At 43.9% G+C, this 14,815-nt stretch overlaps 1 protein-coding gene across 1 annotated transcript in view; it reads left to right on the forward strand.

Annotated features, from left to right (window-relative positions):
* Positions 1-14,815, forward strand: part of LOC126263321 (uncharacterized) — a 109,760-nt gene that overhangs the window by 75,649 nt on the left and 19,296 nt on the right. Inside the window, exon 14 of the mRNA XM_049960411.1 lies at positions 3,890-3,971. Within this exon, the coding sequence (XP_049816368.1) occupies positions 3,890-3,971 (82 nt within the window). The remainder of the gene's footprint in view (positions 1-3,889; positions 3,972-14,815) is intronic.

The raw sequence follows: 14,815 nt of genomic DNA on the forward strand, positions 1-14,815 counted from the left end.
GACATCCTACTCATGATCCTTCTCACCCCAAGGTGATACTCCACTACCCAATCAACCTACACAGCATCCTGGTCCATCGCTATGCCTCTCACACTCCTAACATGTTGCCACAGTGGTGATATCCCTGTGGAAGACCCAGATGTATGAAGTGTCTGATTCACACACCAGCACATCTTACTGTAGTTCTGTAACAAGTTCACACTGTCCCTTCAGAGACAGGGTGACCTGTGAAAGTAACCATGTCATCTTCCAGTTCTTCTGCAATTTCTGCATAGCATTTTAGAGTTGACCATCCTGCAGTGTAATGCGCTACCAAGCAGAACATGCTGAAGTTCACTGGCTGCTTTACAACTTGTGTGATCTGGACATCTCCCCCTCCCCCCCTCCACCCCTCCCCCCTCCACCCCTCCCCCCTCCCCACCACCCAGTTTCAGCTCTTCTGAACAACACAGATTGACTTGTTGAATAGACAGGATCTCTGCTGGATATTTGCAAGGTTCTTGCATGATATTTCGATGGCGTAATTCGCTGTCTTCTTCAAGTGCTACCTGAGAATGATCCTTGGGTGCATCAAGTCCAGTATTTATGCCCGGATGGTGCTGGGTGCTCCGTAATCAGTCTGCACCACATTGAGTGTTCCGTTCATGGTCTGCACCCACCAGGTACAGCTCCAATAGTGCTCTCTGGCCGCCAGTGTCGCGACTGCCGTCCGTGCCCAGCTTGGTAGTCCTCTGGGGTCGTGGTCATTATCTGCGGTGTGTCAAACCCAATGTGTAATGTCTGGTGCTCTGTCACATGACTCTTCCCTCAGTCTCCACTTCTGTTTCTTGCTGTGCATTCCATGACCAGTCTGCACCGTATCATGCATTCTGTCCGTGATCCATGCCTGTCAAGAGCAGCTCCAGTGGTCCTCTCTGGCTGCTGGCGGTGCTGCTGCATTCCATGCCAAACTTCGTTGTCCTCTAGAGTTGTGGTCTTCATCTGAGGTGTGTCAAATCCGACCTGTAATGACTTGTGCCCTGTCACATGGCTGTTTTCTCAGTTCACTTCTGTTTCTCGTGAAATCTCAAAGTGTCCCACATTGAGTTTACAGAAGCTCAAGAGCTGGATCCCAGGCAATGCTGAGCTCATATCCAGTGTCACGGTTAATGAGATTCTTTATCTCAATAGATTCTTTTATGACCCTGTCCCAATATCTTGGGGCTTGTGTAATAATCTTGGTGTCATTGTAGTTCATTGAGTGGCCAAGTTCTAGACAGAGTGTTTCTCTATGGCTGTTTTTGTTGCCTGTCTGAGACTGGTGTGACTCTGATGTTCTTTACACTTGATTTCCACAGTCCTTGTGGTTGGCTGATGTATGACATCCCACACTGGCATGGGATGCAGTAAATACCTGGCTTACATAGCCGCAGGTCATCCTTTACATTCCCCAGTATTGTCCCAATTTTAGTGGGTGGGCAAAATATACTCTTGATGTCATGTTTCATGAGAATTCCGATGATCTTATTGGAGATCGGTCTGGCATATGGCAGCTAAGCCATCTTCTTCGCCTCTTCTGGTTCTTCTTCTGGATCCTGTGGCTGACTGGCAGGTCTTGCTGAACACCGATCGTAGGTATTCCTTTTCCATCATCAAACTGTCAGGATCTGCCAGAGTATGCACCCTGTGGACTAGAGTTTTGAGCAGTCTATTCCTCTCTGCCAAATGGGCAGCTATCAGCTTGCAGGTATAAATCAGTGTGAGTAGGTTTGTTGTAGACACTGTGCCCAAATGTGCCATCTGCCTTCCTCTTGACCAGTACATCTAGGAATGGGAGCTGTCCATCCTCCAGTTCCATCATGAATTTTATATTGAGGTGGCTTGAATTCAAATGTTCCAGAAAATCATCTAGCTTCTCCCTACCATGGGGTCAGATGACAAAGGTATCATCCATATACCTGAGAAAGCACTTGGGTTGATATGTGGCCAATATAAGTGCCTCATCTTCAAACCTTTCCATAAATAAGTTGGCCACCACTGGTGATAGAGAGCTGCCCATTGCCTCCCCCTCTGTTTGCTCATAAAATTGACCTCGATGTGGGAAGTCTGTTGAGGTTAGTACATGCCTGAATCAGTCGAGGACAGCCTCATCAAACTTCACTCCGAAAAGATCGAGTGAGTCATCCAGTGATACTCATGTGAGAAGAGACACCATGTTGAAACTGACCATGATGTCTGAGTCCACAATGTATAATTTCCTCAGCCATTGTAGGAAGACCTCCGAGTTCCGAATGTGGTGTGCACATCTGCACACATGTGGTGCCAGCTACTTCTTCAGGTATTTTGCAGTAGGGTTGCAGAAGAAGTTGCTGTCACCACATGTGGGTGGATGTGTACATCACATTTGGAACTCGGAGGACTTCCTACAATAACTGAGGCAACTACAAATTGTGGACTCTGACATTATAGTCAGTTTCGATGTGTTGCCTCTCTTCACATGAGTGCCACTGAATGACTCACTCAATCTTATCAGAGAGAAGTTTGATGGGGCTCTCCTTGTCTTATTCAGGCATGTAATAACCAAACCATGCTTGCTAACTAAAATCTGGACTAATCTGACCAGACCACGGATGTCCAGTTGTCTAGGGTCCAACTGATATGGTCACAAGCCCAGGAGAGGTGCTGCAGGCAATGTCGTGCTGTTAGCATAAGCAATTACATTTGTCATCTGCTGCTACAGCCCATTAATGCCAAATTTCACTGCTCTGTCCTAATGGATACAATCATCATACATCCCACATTGATTTCTGTGGTTATTTCATGCAGTGTTGCTCGTCTGTTACCAATGACAACTCTACGCAAATGCTGTATTAAGTGAAGGCCATCACCCACTGCATGTCTGTGGTGAGATAATGCCTGAAATTAGGTGTTTTTGGCTCACTCCTGACACAGTGGATCTTGGAATATTGAATTGCTTAACAATTACCAAAATGGAATTTCTCATGCATCTAGCTCCAAATAGCATTTGCATCGTGTGGCTATGTTCAGCTTGGAAACCTCTCACATGAAGCACCTGAGTAAAAGTGACATATCTGCCAATGCACTGCCCTTTTGTACCTTATGTATGTGTTATTACTGCCGTCTGCATATAATGACTTTTGTCAACTCACTGTAAATCCCCAGATGTCTCAAATTGAAAAGCACTGCTAGCAGAAGAAAGATATCTGACTTTGTAATGTTTATCAGCATGCAAACTTCCCCAGTCACAAATATGCAACATATTAATAGCACAGAATGTACTGCAGAAAAATGAGGTTTTCAGTAGACTTTACACATGGCAATGACAGTACAGCTGCTTCCATCTTGTATCTTAGGGCTTTCAATTTTTTTCAAGGAAAATGGCACGGTATGGTAATCCACATTACTTCCCACAGTGTTTGAACTTTTTGTCACCACAATAGTTAGTTCTTTCTTATTGCTCATGAAATATAACAACAGTATACTTACCAACACCAAAACATAAAGTATTCAATAAGTAAAATACAGTTCAATTAATTAATTAATGTATTGTATTATTAATTAGGGGGAATTTGTTGTCAGATTACATTAAACTTTGAGCAATTATATGCAAGTGTAAATGTACTGAACATGTTCTGGTATGTACATGCTCTGCTTGCTTTTGTTGAAAATAAATAAATAAAATAAAGAGTATATTCTTCATGTCAGTCAGAAATATCACCTTGTATAAACACAATAAAAATAAAATAGGAAATAACACCATAGTCAAAATGCAACTTATTATAAGTAAATAACACTCTACTGACAATGCAAATTAAATTTAGCTAGTATTGGTCTTTAAATATCACTTCAGTGACAGATAAAAATTTCAATAAACTGATTTTTATTACAGAGCACTTCAGTAGCCAATACCATCAACTCTGTCCTTTCCATAGCTCATGCCCTTGGAGCAGTGGCAAGAGAGCTGTGTCCAGGTATGTAATCTGTTGTTCCTCCACCTTAAATTTTTTTTAAGTTAAAGACATAAGTCTATCACTTACATAAACCAAATAAATTAATAGAAAATGAGAAAACTCAAACTTAAGTCAGCACAAACATTACTGAAAGGAGGAAAAATAGAAAATCTCAATTACCATAGCTCAGTTTTGCTATGATGTCTGCCGTATTATTGACATTATTATTACAGTGATCTATATTTAACTGTGTTCACTCTCTCTTTGCCAAACACACACACACACACACATTTTAAAGGTGGGTTGTAAAATGGTTAACAAACAATCCATTCTACAGTTTAAGAAAATTCGTGGGTACTAATAGTGTAGAAATTGAGTTTTAGGATTAGCATTACAATTCTGTTCAACAGGTTAATACAGGATAAATTATTTGTACATGCAATGTGAACAGTATTTAATATAGTGATTGCTGTTGTATACCAATACAAAGTCCATTCCATACATATGGTCAATGGCTGATAAAGAATCTGAACCTAAAAAATACAGAACTTAAATAAATAAACAGTGCAAAGTGCCACTTTCGGCACCTTATCAAAAACATTTGTGCTAGAGAAGCTCAAATATCATGGTTTCAGAGATCACATTGGTAAATGGTTTTCATCCTACCAAATTAAAAGGATCCAGGGGAGAAACCAGCATGGAATAATGACAATATTATGAAAAGGATAGATTGCTATGCACCACATAGTGGGGGGCTGAGTCACAGATAGGTACAACAAAAAGACTACTGAATAAGTAAGCTTTTGGCCAAAAGGCCTTCTTCCAAAATAGCCAACACACACACACACACACACACACACACACACACACACACACACACACACATTCATGTAAACACAATTCCTACACACATGACCATTGTGACTCGAGCAATTGTGCACAATGGGAGAAGCAATGTTAGTGGTGGAGGTAAGGAATAGGCAAAGGTGGGGAAGGGGAGGGATAACAGGGTAGGGGTGAGGAGCATACAGGAACATGGTGGGGAAATGATAGGGCAGCTAGATGCAGTCAGGTGGTTAGATGATGAGGGGATGGGGAGGTGGGAAGGAGGTGGAAAAGGAGGGAAATAAAGAGATTGTTGGTAGTTTGCTGGAATAGAAGGCTGTGTGGTGCTGGATATGGAACAGGGATGGTTATAGGTGGGTGAGGAACAGTGACTAACTAAGGTTGAGGCCATGGGAGTTACAGGAACTTAGGATAGGCTGCTGGGAGAGTTCCCACCTGACAATTCAGAAAAGCTGGTGTTGTTAGGGAGGATCCGGCTGGCACAGGCTGTGAAGCAATCATTGAAATGAAAAACATACTGTTAGCAGTGGGAGGGTGGTTCAGTTGTCTCTTGGCCATAGTTTGTTGTGGTTATTCATGCAGGCAGACAGCCTGTTGGTTGTCATGCCCATGTAGAAAACAGCACAGCGATTGCAGCTTAGCTTGTAGATCACATGACTGCTTTCACAGGTAGTCCTCCTTTGTTGGGATAGGTGATTCTTGTGACTGGAGTGGAGTAGGTGGTAATGGGAGTATGTATCACACAGGTCTTGCATCTAGGTCTGTTGCAGGGATATGAGCCAGGGGGCAAGGGGTTGGGAACAGGGGTGGAATAGAGATGGACAAAGATACCGTGTAGGTTCAGTGGGTGGAGGGATACCGCGGTGGAAGGGATAGTTGGTTGGATGTTCCTCATTTCAGGGATGACAAGAGATAGTCAAAACCCTGGCAATGAATGTGATACTGAGTCATGAGGGGAATGTTCCTCTGTGGCCGGTTGTTTGTACTTTGTGAGGTGGTGGATGACTGGAGAGATAAGGCATGGGAGATCTGTTTCTGTAGAAGGTTGGGAGGGTAATTTCAGTCTGTGAAGGCCTCAGTGAGACCTTTGATATTTGCAGAGGCACTGTTAATCACTACAGATACAACAGCCATGGCTGACTAGGCTGTTTGATAGGAGCTTCTAGGTATGGAATGGGTGACAGCTGTCAGAGTGGAAGCATTGCTGGTGATTGGCAGGTTTGATATGGATGGTTGTACTGCTGTAGCCATCTTTGAGATGGAGGTCAATATCAGGGAAGGTGGCTTGTTGGGTTGAGTAGGATGAGATGAAGTGAATGGGGGAGAAGGTGTTGAGGTTATGGAGGAATATGGATAGGATCTCCTCACACTCAGGCCACATCACCAAGATGTCACTAGTCAGTCTGAACTAAATGAAGGGTTAGGGATTCTGGGTGGTTAGAAAGGATTCATCTACATGGCCCATGAACAGGTTGGCATAGGATGGTTCCACGTGGGTGCCCACTGCCATAGGACTGATGCCTTCAAAGGTGAAATAATTGTGGGTGAGGATATAGTTGGTCATTGTGACCAGGAAGAAGGTTGTAGGTTTGTAATCTGCCAGGATTTGGGAAAGATAATGTCAAGTAGCGAGAGCCCATGAGCATTAGGGATGTTAGTGTAAAGAGAGGTGTTGTTCCCCTTCTTCATACATATCCACTTGACATACATATCCACTCTACCTGCTTCCCGTATTATTGAATTTTTGTTTATTTTTATCTTTGATCTCATTGCATTTTCACATTGATTTCAGTTCACTTTCACCTTTCACTATCAGTATGCTCCCTCAGGTTTCACCTTGTTTCCCCATACTTTGTCTGTTCCACCATTTTTGTGATTTTTCACACATATTTTTGTGAATATATATATAAATATTTTTATCCTCCATTATGGATGCTTGCTCCTTCCATTTGTGCCAGTATGGAGAAGTATCCTTTATCCTTAGCCAGAACCGAGTCCCACATACTTTACCTGCATTGTTGCCTGGCTCATAGAATTCCCCCAAATGGCCTTACCAGTAAATTACCCATCTCTGCCTGTAACTCCTCCTTCCACAATGAACTCAAGTTGTTCACATTTTGCCATTTCTTAGTCCTCACAGAGCTATACCTAAAAAAACCATGTACATCAGGGCCAAATCTCTTTACAATACCTCCTCTCTATATGTAAAATTCTCCTGCTCTGCAATGCAAAATTCCTGGATCTCATCTCTTGTTACGTAATTGTTGCCTCCAGGAACTAGAGTAGCAAGCACAACACCACATCAAAAAACTCTCCAATCTGTTCACCTCTTACTCCCACCTTGGACTACCACTATCTGACTCCTCTACAACAGCCTCCAAACCTCCCCCACATCCCCTCATAGCTGACATACCCTCTCTTGCAGACCTTCTACATTTACCACTCCCTCAGAAACTCCCTCCCACCATCACACAGAATCCAGAAACTAAAGAGACTCAAAACACAGTCATGAACCTTTTCTCCAAAAGACTTAATCCTACACAAGTATCAGCCCTTTCAAAGGCATTACCTTTTGCCCCACTCCCAAATTCACTCATGCTGGACTTGTTAAAGACCTTCTCTCCATCTCCCAGTCCCTAGAGTGAAATCTCTTTTTTTTTCACCAACACTACCAATCAGAAACCCAAAACTAATGTTAAACTCTGCCTGACTCAGTTCTGTTTTACACCCAACTGAGTTCCACACTCACTGCCCCTAGATCATCCTTTGTTAACATTCCAGAATTTCTTAACCTCAAACCCTGCCTCTCCACCACTCCCCAGATCCCTCAACATGCTGTCAGATTCATCCATCAACAAACCCTGCCACAGTGATCCCATTCCAGAAATTCAACAGCCGCTCCTCATATTCTTAGGCACATCCCAGAACCTCTCCACTGAGTCTGCTTTTCTCCTCACCCCTACCACTCCCTATGCTCCTGTCTTTAACATGCTTCCTAAAGTCCATAAACCTAACCACCCAGGATGCCCCACTGTGGCCAGTTACTGTACACTCACAGAAAGAATCTCTGCTCTCATAGACCAACACCGTCAGCCTGTTACCATCACCCCCCCCCCCCCCCCCCACCCTTCCTATACAGAAGACACTAACAATTTCCTCTACTGATTCTCCACAGTTCCAGTTCCTTTACCACCTGGTGCCCTGCTTGTTGCTATTGATGCCAACTCTGTTTACACCCTAATTGCCATGACCTTGTCAATTTTGAACACTACCTTTCCCAATGTCTCACTGATTACAAACTAACAGTCTCCTTCCTGGTCATCATGATGAACTATATCCTCACTCACAATCACTTCACATTTGAAGACATCATTGTATGGCAATGGGCACTGCATGGCACCATCCAATGCCAACGTATTCATGGGCCATCTAGAGGAACCTTCTAACCATCCAGAATCCCAAATCCCTCAAAATCCCTAATCATTAATGACGTCTTAGTGGTCTGGATTGGAGGTGAGGACACTCTATCCACATTCCTCCAGAACCTTAACTTGTTTTTGCCATTTCGCTTCACCTGGTCCTCCTCAACCCAACGAGCCACATTCCTTGATGTTGACCTCCATCTTGAAGATGGTTACATCAGAAACTCTGGCCATATGAAACCTACCAACCACCAGTTTACCTCCATATGACAGCTACCACCCATTCCATACAAAGAAGTCCCTTCCATACAGGCTATCCACCCATGGCTGTCACATCTGTAGTGATGAGTAGTCCTTCTCCAAACAAACCAAGTGTCTTACTGAGGCCTTCACCGACTGAATTTACCCTCCCATCCTCGTACAGAAATGGATCTCCCATGCCTTATCCCTTCAGTCACCTGCCACCCCCCAAAGTCCCACCATCTGGCCTCAAAGGAGCATTCCCCTTGTGATTCAGTACCACCCAGGACTGGAGCAATTGAATCACATTCTCCTCCAGTATTTTGACCATCTCTTGTCATGCCCTTAAATGAAGAATATCCTATCCACTATCCTTCCCACATCTCTAACAGGGGTATTCTGCTGCCCACTGAACTTAGACAAGATCCTCATCCATCCCTACTCCACCCCTGCTCCCAACTCCTTGCCTCATGGCTCGTATCCCTGCAATAGACATAGATGCAGGACATGTGCCATACATTTTCTCACCCTCACCTACTCCACTCTGATCACAAGCATCACCCATGTCATCAAAGGCAGGGCTACGAGTGAAAGCAGTCATGTGATCTACAAGCTAAGCAGTAATATCACTGCGCAACATTCTACATGGGTATGGCGACCAACAAGCTGTCCATCCACATGAATGACCAGTGACAAACCGGGGTCAAGAGATCACAGGACCAATCAGTTGCTCAGCACATTGACCAACACAATGTTCAGTGGCTGCTTCACAGCTTGCACCATTTGCATACTTCCTACCCACACCAGATTTTCTTAACTGCGGAGGTGGAAACTCTCCCAGCAATATATCTTATGTTCCCAAAACCCCTAGTCTCAACCTTTATTAGTCACTGTTCTTCACCCACCAATACCCATCCCTGCTCCCACTCCAGTACTACATGGACTTCTATTCCACCAATGCACCCACAGTCTTTTTACTTCTCTCATTTTCCACTCCCCTCCTCTCCCTTCCCACCCTGTCAAACCTCCTGACAGCACCTAGTTGTCCTATCCTGCCCCACCATGCCCCTGTATGCTCCCACAAGCAGCACTTTATCATCCCCTACCCCTAACCCGTTATCCCTGACTTTTTCTGCCCCAGTCTCCTCCTAACTCCCATCTCACAGATTGCTTCTGCCATCTTGCACAGTTGTTCACAGTCTGGCCTCAGTAGCCATACAGTGGTCTTGTGTGTGTGAGTTGTGCTTGTGTGAATGTGTCTGTGTTGTCTACTTTAGAAGAAGGACTTTTGGCCAAAAGCTTACTTTTTCAGTAATCTTTGTTGTGTCTGCAAGCAACTCAACATCTCTACTATATGGTGGGTACCAATTTATCCTTTTCATAATATATTCTAAAAAGGATGTAGTGCTGTGTTAAGAAACTTAGTGAACATACACAAAGAAACAGCATCTTCAGAAAGGAGAATAATTGCTACAGGTGCACCACAGGGGTCTTTTAGCCTAACTATTACCTGTAAAAGTATGCCCCTGGTAGCTGCGCCTCTGTCAAATCTTGATGAAAAGTGGATGTTTAAAGTAGGCTACTGTCAGAGAAGTAGTGTACACCACATTTGCAGTTCAAACACTTTACTTGCACATATATGTTGAGTAAACTACTGTTTATGGCCAGACTGAGTCTCATCCATTATAACTGCAGTACAGACAACCAGATAGCCACATAATGCACTGAAATCCTGCAATATTAATCAAATGCAGTAATCTAACGCAGAAGTAATTAAAGACAATTATTAACATGTAGCAAGTAAATCATTAACACAGTTCTCGAGTCAATTTCTTTGAAATCTGACAGTCTTATCTGTATGAAAAAGTTGTACACATCAAGTAACTATTGAAGGTAACGCTGTTCATAGTCTGAGCCTGTTATCACAGTTAGCAGTAAACATTATTAGAAGATTAACAGTGTTGATGAGAATAATTACAAGTCACAGTTACTTATGAAAACCAGTCACTGAATCATGGATTGAACTCCTGGACACAAAATTCAGATAGAATGCAGTACATTTTCCAATTTGTAATCTGTACTACATCGTCTACAGTTTGTTACCCCATATTTTTGGACACAGATCTTACTCGTTCCTTTACAGCTCACTACTGACTGTCTTAAAATGACTTCCAACAGATATATTTTATAAAATTACAATAATCAAAACTGAATTTAGCTATTTTGTTCACTGGATTTTCATAAATTACAACTGAAATTTTACTTTTCTGAGGAAATTAATAATACAGGGCTATTACAAATGATTGAAGCGATTTCATAAATTCACTGTAGCTCCATTCATTGACATATGGTCATGACACACTACAGATACGTAGAAAAACTCATAAAGTTTTGTTCGGCTGAAGCTGCACTTCAGGTTTCTGCCGTCAGAGCGCTCGAGAGCGCAGTGAGACAAAATGACGACAGGAGCCGAGAAAGCGTATGTCGTGCTTGAAATGCACTCACATCAGTCAGTCATAACAGTGCAACGACACTTCAGGGCGAAGTTCAACAAAGATCCACTAACTGCTAACTCCATTCGGCGATGGTATGCGCAGTTTAAAGCTTCTGGATGCCTCTGTAAGGGGAAATCAACGTATCGGCCTGCAGTGAGCGAAGAAACGGTTGAACGCGTGCAGGCAAGTTTCACGCGTAGCCCGCGGAAGTCGACGAATAAAGCAAGCAGGGAGCTAAACGTACCACAGCCGACAGTTTGGAAAATCTTACGGAAAAGGCTAAAGCAGAAGCTTTTCTTAAACAGGAGATTGGAAAACCGATGGATCAGTCGTGGTGGAGATCATGATCAACAATTCATGTCATGGCCTCCACGCTCTCCCGACTTAATCCCATGTGATTTCTTTCTGTGGGGTTATGTGAAAGATTCAGTGTTTAAACCTCCCCTACCAAGAAACGTGCCAGAACTGCGAGCTCGCATCAACGATGCTTTCGAACTCATTGATGGGGACATGCTGCGCCGAGTGTGGGAGGAACTTTATTATCAGCTTGATGTCTGCCGAATCACTAAAGGGGCACATATCGAACATTTGTGAATGCCTAAAAAAACTTTTTGAGTTTTGTATGTGTGTACAAAGCATTGTGAAAATATCTCAAATAATAAAGTTATTGTAGAGCTGTGAAATCGCTTCAATCATTTGTAATAACCCTGCAGATGAAGGTTTATTTTTAAAAAAGACTTATAGGTATAATAATAATTTCTATTGAATTATGTTGGCTAGTTGCCTAAATATTGATTGACATTAATAAACTAAAAGTAGCGTAAATTAGAAAGTCAATGGTGTTTGTTGCAGGGTTCTAGTACGAGTCATTTACAAGATATCATATTTTGAAAAGTTACCACACCTACACATGTACAATACTAGTGGTGGCACAAACTAAAGAACAATGCAAGTACATACTCTAGTTATGTAGATTCTGGCCAGTAACGAGACAATTGACCCTCACTGGTTGTTTTCAAAATGGCTACCAGCAGCAGCAATACACACTTCCAGTCTGGTATGGAGTGACTGCTGTACATTTCAGCGTAGATGTCCAAGCAGGCTGCAATAATACATCAATGCATATCTTCAGGTGTAGTCATTATGTCTTTGTCATCAGTGTCTTTCAGTTTCCCCACAGAAGAAAGTCTACAGGCATCAAATCTGGAGAACTGGCCAGCCAAGGTACGGGTCCTTTGTGCCCAATCCAACAATTTGGAAACAATTCATGAAGAGGCACTATAGTACTTTGTGCTCTATGGGCTTGCAGCCATCATGTTGGTACCACAGGTTCCTCTTAGTCTGCAGAGGATTGTGTTTTAACATTCATGGAAGATGGTCTGTTAGAAGGCTGTGATACTTGTGCTTGTTCATTGTTCCAGCTATGGAAAATGGAGCTGTTAGCTAATGCTTCATTATCCCACACCACACATTTACACTCCATGGATGCTGACTTTTCACCTGATAAAGCCAAGAGGGATTGCCAACAGATCAATAGTGTATGTTTCAGCAGTTCACTTGGCCATGATTGGTAAATGTGGCTTCATCATTAAACAAGATACATGATAAGCCTTGAATATCCTGTCTTTATGCCCATGCACAGTAGTTAACACAACTTTAATAATCATTTCCATGCAGCTCTTGTTGGAGAGATTTGTGATAGGGATAGAACCTATGTGATGGAGAATATGTAGGACACTTGCCTGACTCATCCCACATCCTCGTGTAATTGTGTGGCAGCTAACATGTGAATCAACTGCAATAGCAGCAAGAACATTAATTTCCCTCTCTTCTGTCATCACTTGTTTCCTTCTGTTATGTTGTCTTGGTGTTACACTACCACATTCACATAACAGGTTGAAGAATTTGATAAATTACTGCTGAGATGGTTGACATCTGTTGGAATTATTGGGATATCTTGCAGCATACACCCTACAAGAACAAACTTCATTCTTCCCACACTCTCTATACACCATAGACATGTTGGCTAAAAAAATCCCATCATCCACTCACAACTTACTGCATGGACTGCCGTACATTAATTGACTAGCAATTCACAATGCACATAAGGAACACACAAGCACACTGTAAGCAAACATAACAAGATCATACCTAGCAACTATGCAAATTCAATGGCACAAAAAAGTGTCAATGTGGAAACTTTTCAAATTACAATACATTGTAAAATACTCGTACTAGACTCCTGGCTTCTAGGCGCTACAGTCTGGAACCGCGTGACCGCTACGCTCACAGGTTCGAATCCTGCCTCGGGCATGGATGTGTGTGATGTCCTTAGGTTAGTTAGGTTTAAGTAGTTCTAAGTTCTGGGGGACTGATGACCTCAGATGTTAAGTCCCATAGTGCTCAGAGCCATTTGAACCAAGCCAGACTCCTGCATCAAACACCACTAACATTTTAATTTACCCTACTTTTAATTTGATAATGTCCATAGGCATCTTTCCATTTAAAAACTAAGTATTATTACAATCTGTTTATTGGCTAACAATATGAGCCCCTGACTACCAATCCATTCCGTGAAAATTGCTCATCAATAGCACTTTCCATTTCTGCAAAATTTGCATTGCTAGGTTTAGGTGATACACCTTATACACTCCTGGAAATTGAAATAAGAACACCGTGAATTCATTGTCCCAGGAAGGGGAAACTTTATTGACACATTCCTGGGGTCAGATACATCACATGATCACACTGACAGAACCACAGGCACATAGACACAGGCAACAGAGCATGCACAATGTCGGCACTAGTACAGTGTATATCCACCTTTCGCAGCAATGCAGGCTGCAATTCTCCCATGGAGACAATCGTAGAGATGCTGGATGTAGTCCTGTGGAACGGCTTGCCATGCCATTTCCACCTGGCGCCTCAGTTGGACCAGCGTTCGTGCTGGACGTGCAGACCGCGTGAGACGACGCTTCATCCAGTCCCAAACATGCTCAATGGGGGACAGATCCGGAGATCTTGCTGGCCAGGGTAGTTGACTTACACCTTCTAGAGCACGTTGGGTGGCACAGGATACATGCGGACGTGCATTGTCCTGTTGGAACAGCAAGTTCCCTTGCCGGTCTAGGAATGGTAGAACGATGGGTTCGATGACGGTTTGGATGTACCGTGCACTATTCAGTGTCCCCTCGACGATCACCAGTGGTGTACGGCCAGTGTAGGAGATCGCTCCCCACACCATGATGCCGGGTGTTGGCCCTGTGTGCCTCGGTCGTATGCAGTCCTGATTGTGGCGCTCACCTGCACGGCGCCAAACACGCATACGACCATCATTGGCACCAAGGCAGAAGCGACTCTCATCGCTGAAGACGACACGTCTCCATTCGTCCCTCCATTCACGCCTGTCGCGACACCACTGGAGGCGGGCTGCACGATGTTGGGGCGTGAGCGGAAGACGGCCTAACGGTGTGCGGGACCGTAGCCCGGCTTCATGGAGACGGTTGCGAATCGTCCTCGCCGATACCCCAGGAGCAACAGTGTCCCTAATTTGCTGGGAAGTGGCGGTGCGGTCCCCTACGGCACTGCGTAGGATCCTACGGTCTTGGCGTGCATCCGTGCGTCGCTGCGGTCCGGTCCCAGGTCGACGGGCACGTGCACCTTCCGCCGACCACTGGCGACAACATCGATGTACTGTGGAGACCTCACGCCCCACGTGTTGAGCAATTCGGCGGTAGGTCCACCTGGCCTCCCGCATGCCCACTATACGACCTCGCTCAAAGTCCGTCAACTGCACATACGGTTCACGTCCACGCTGTCGCGGCATGCTACCAGTGTTAAAGACTGCGATGGAGCTCCGTAT

Source organism: Schistocerca nitens, chromosome 6, assembly GCF_023898315.1.
Source record: "Schistocerca nitens isolate TAMUIC-IGC-003100 chromosome 6, iqSchNite1.1, whole genome shotgun sequence".
In the NCBI taxonomy this organism is placed as follows: domain Eukaryota; kingdom Metazoa; phylum Arthropoda; class Insecta; order Orthoptera; family Acrididae; genus Schistocerca; species Schistocerca nitens.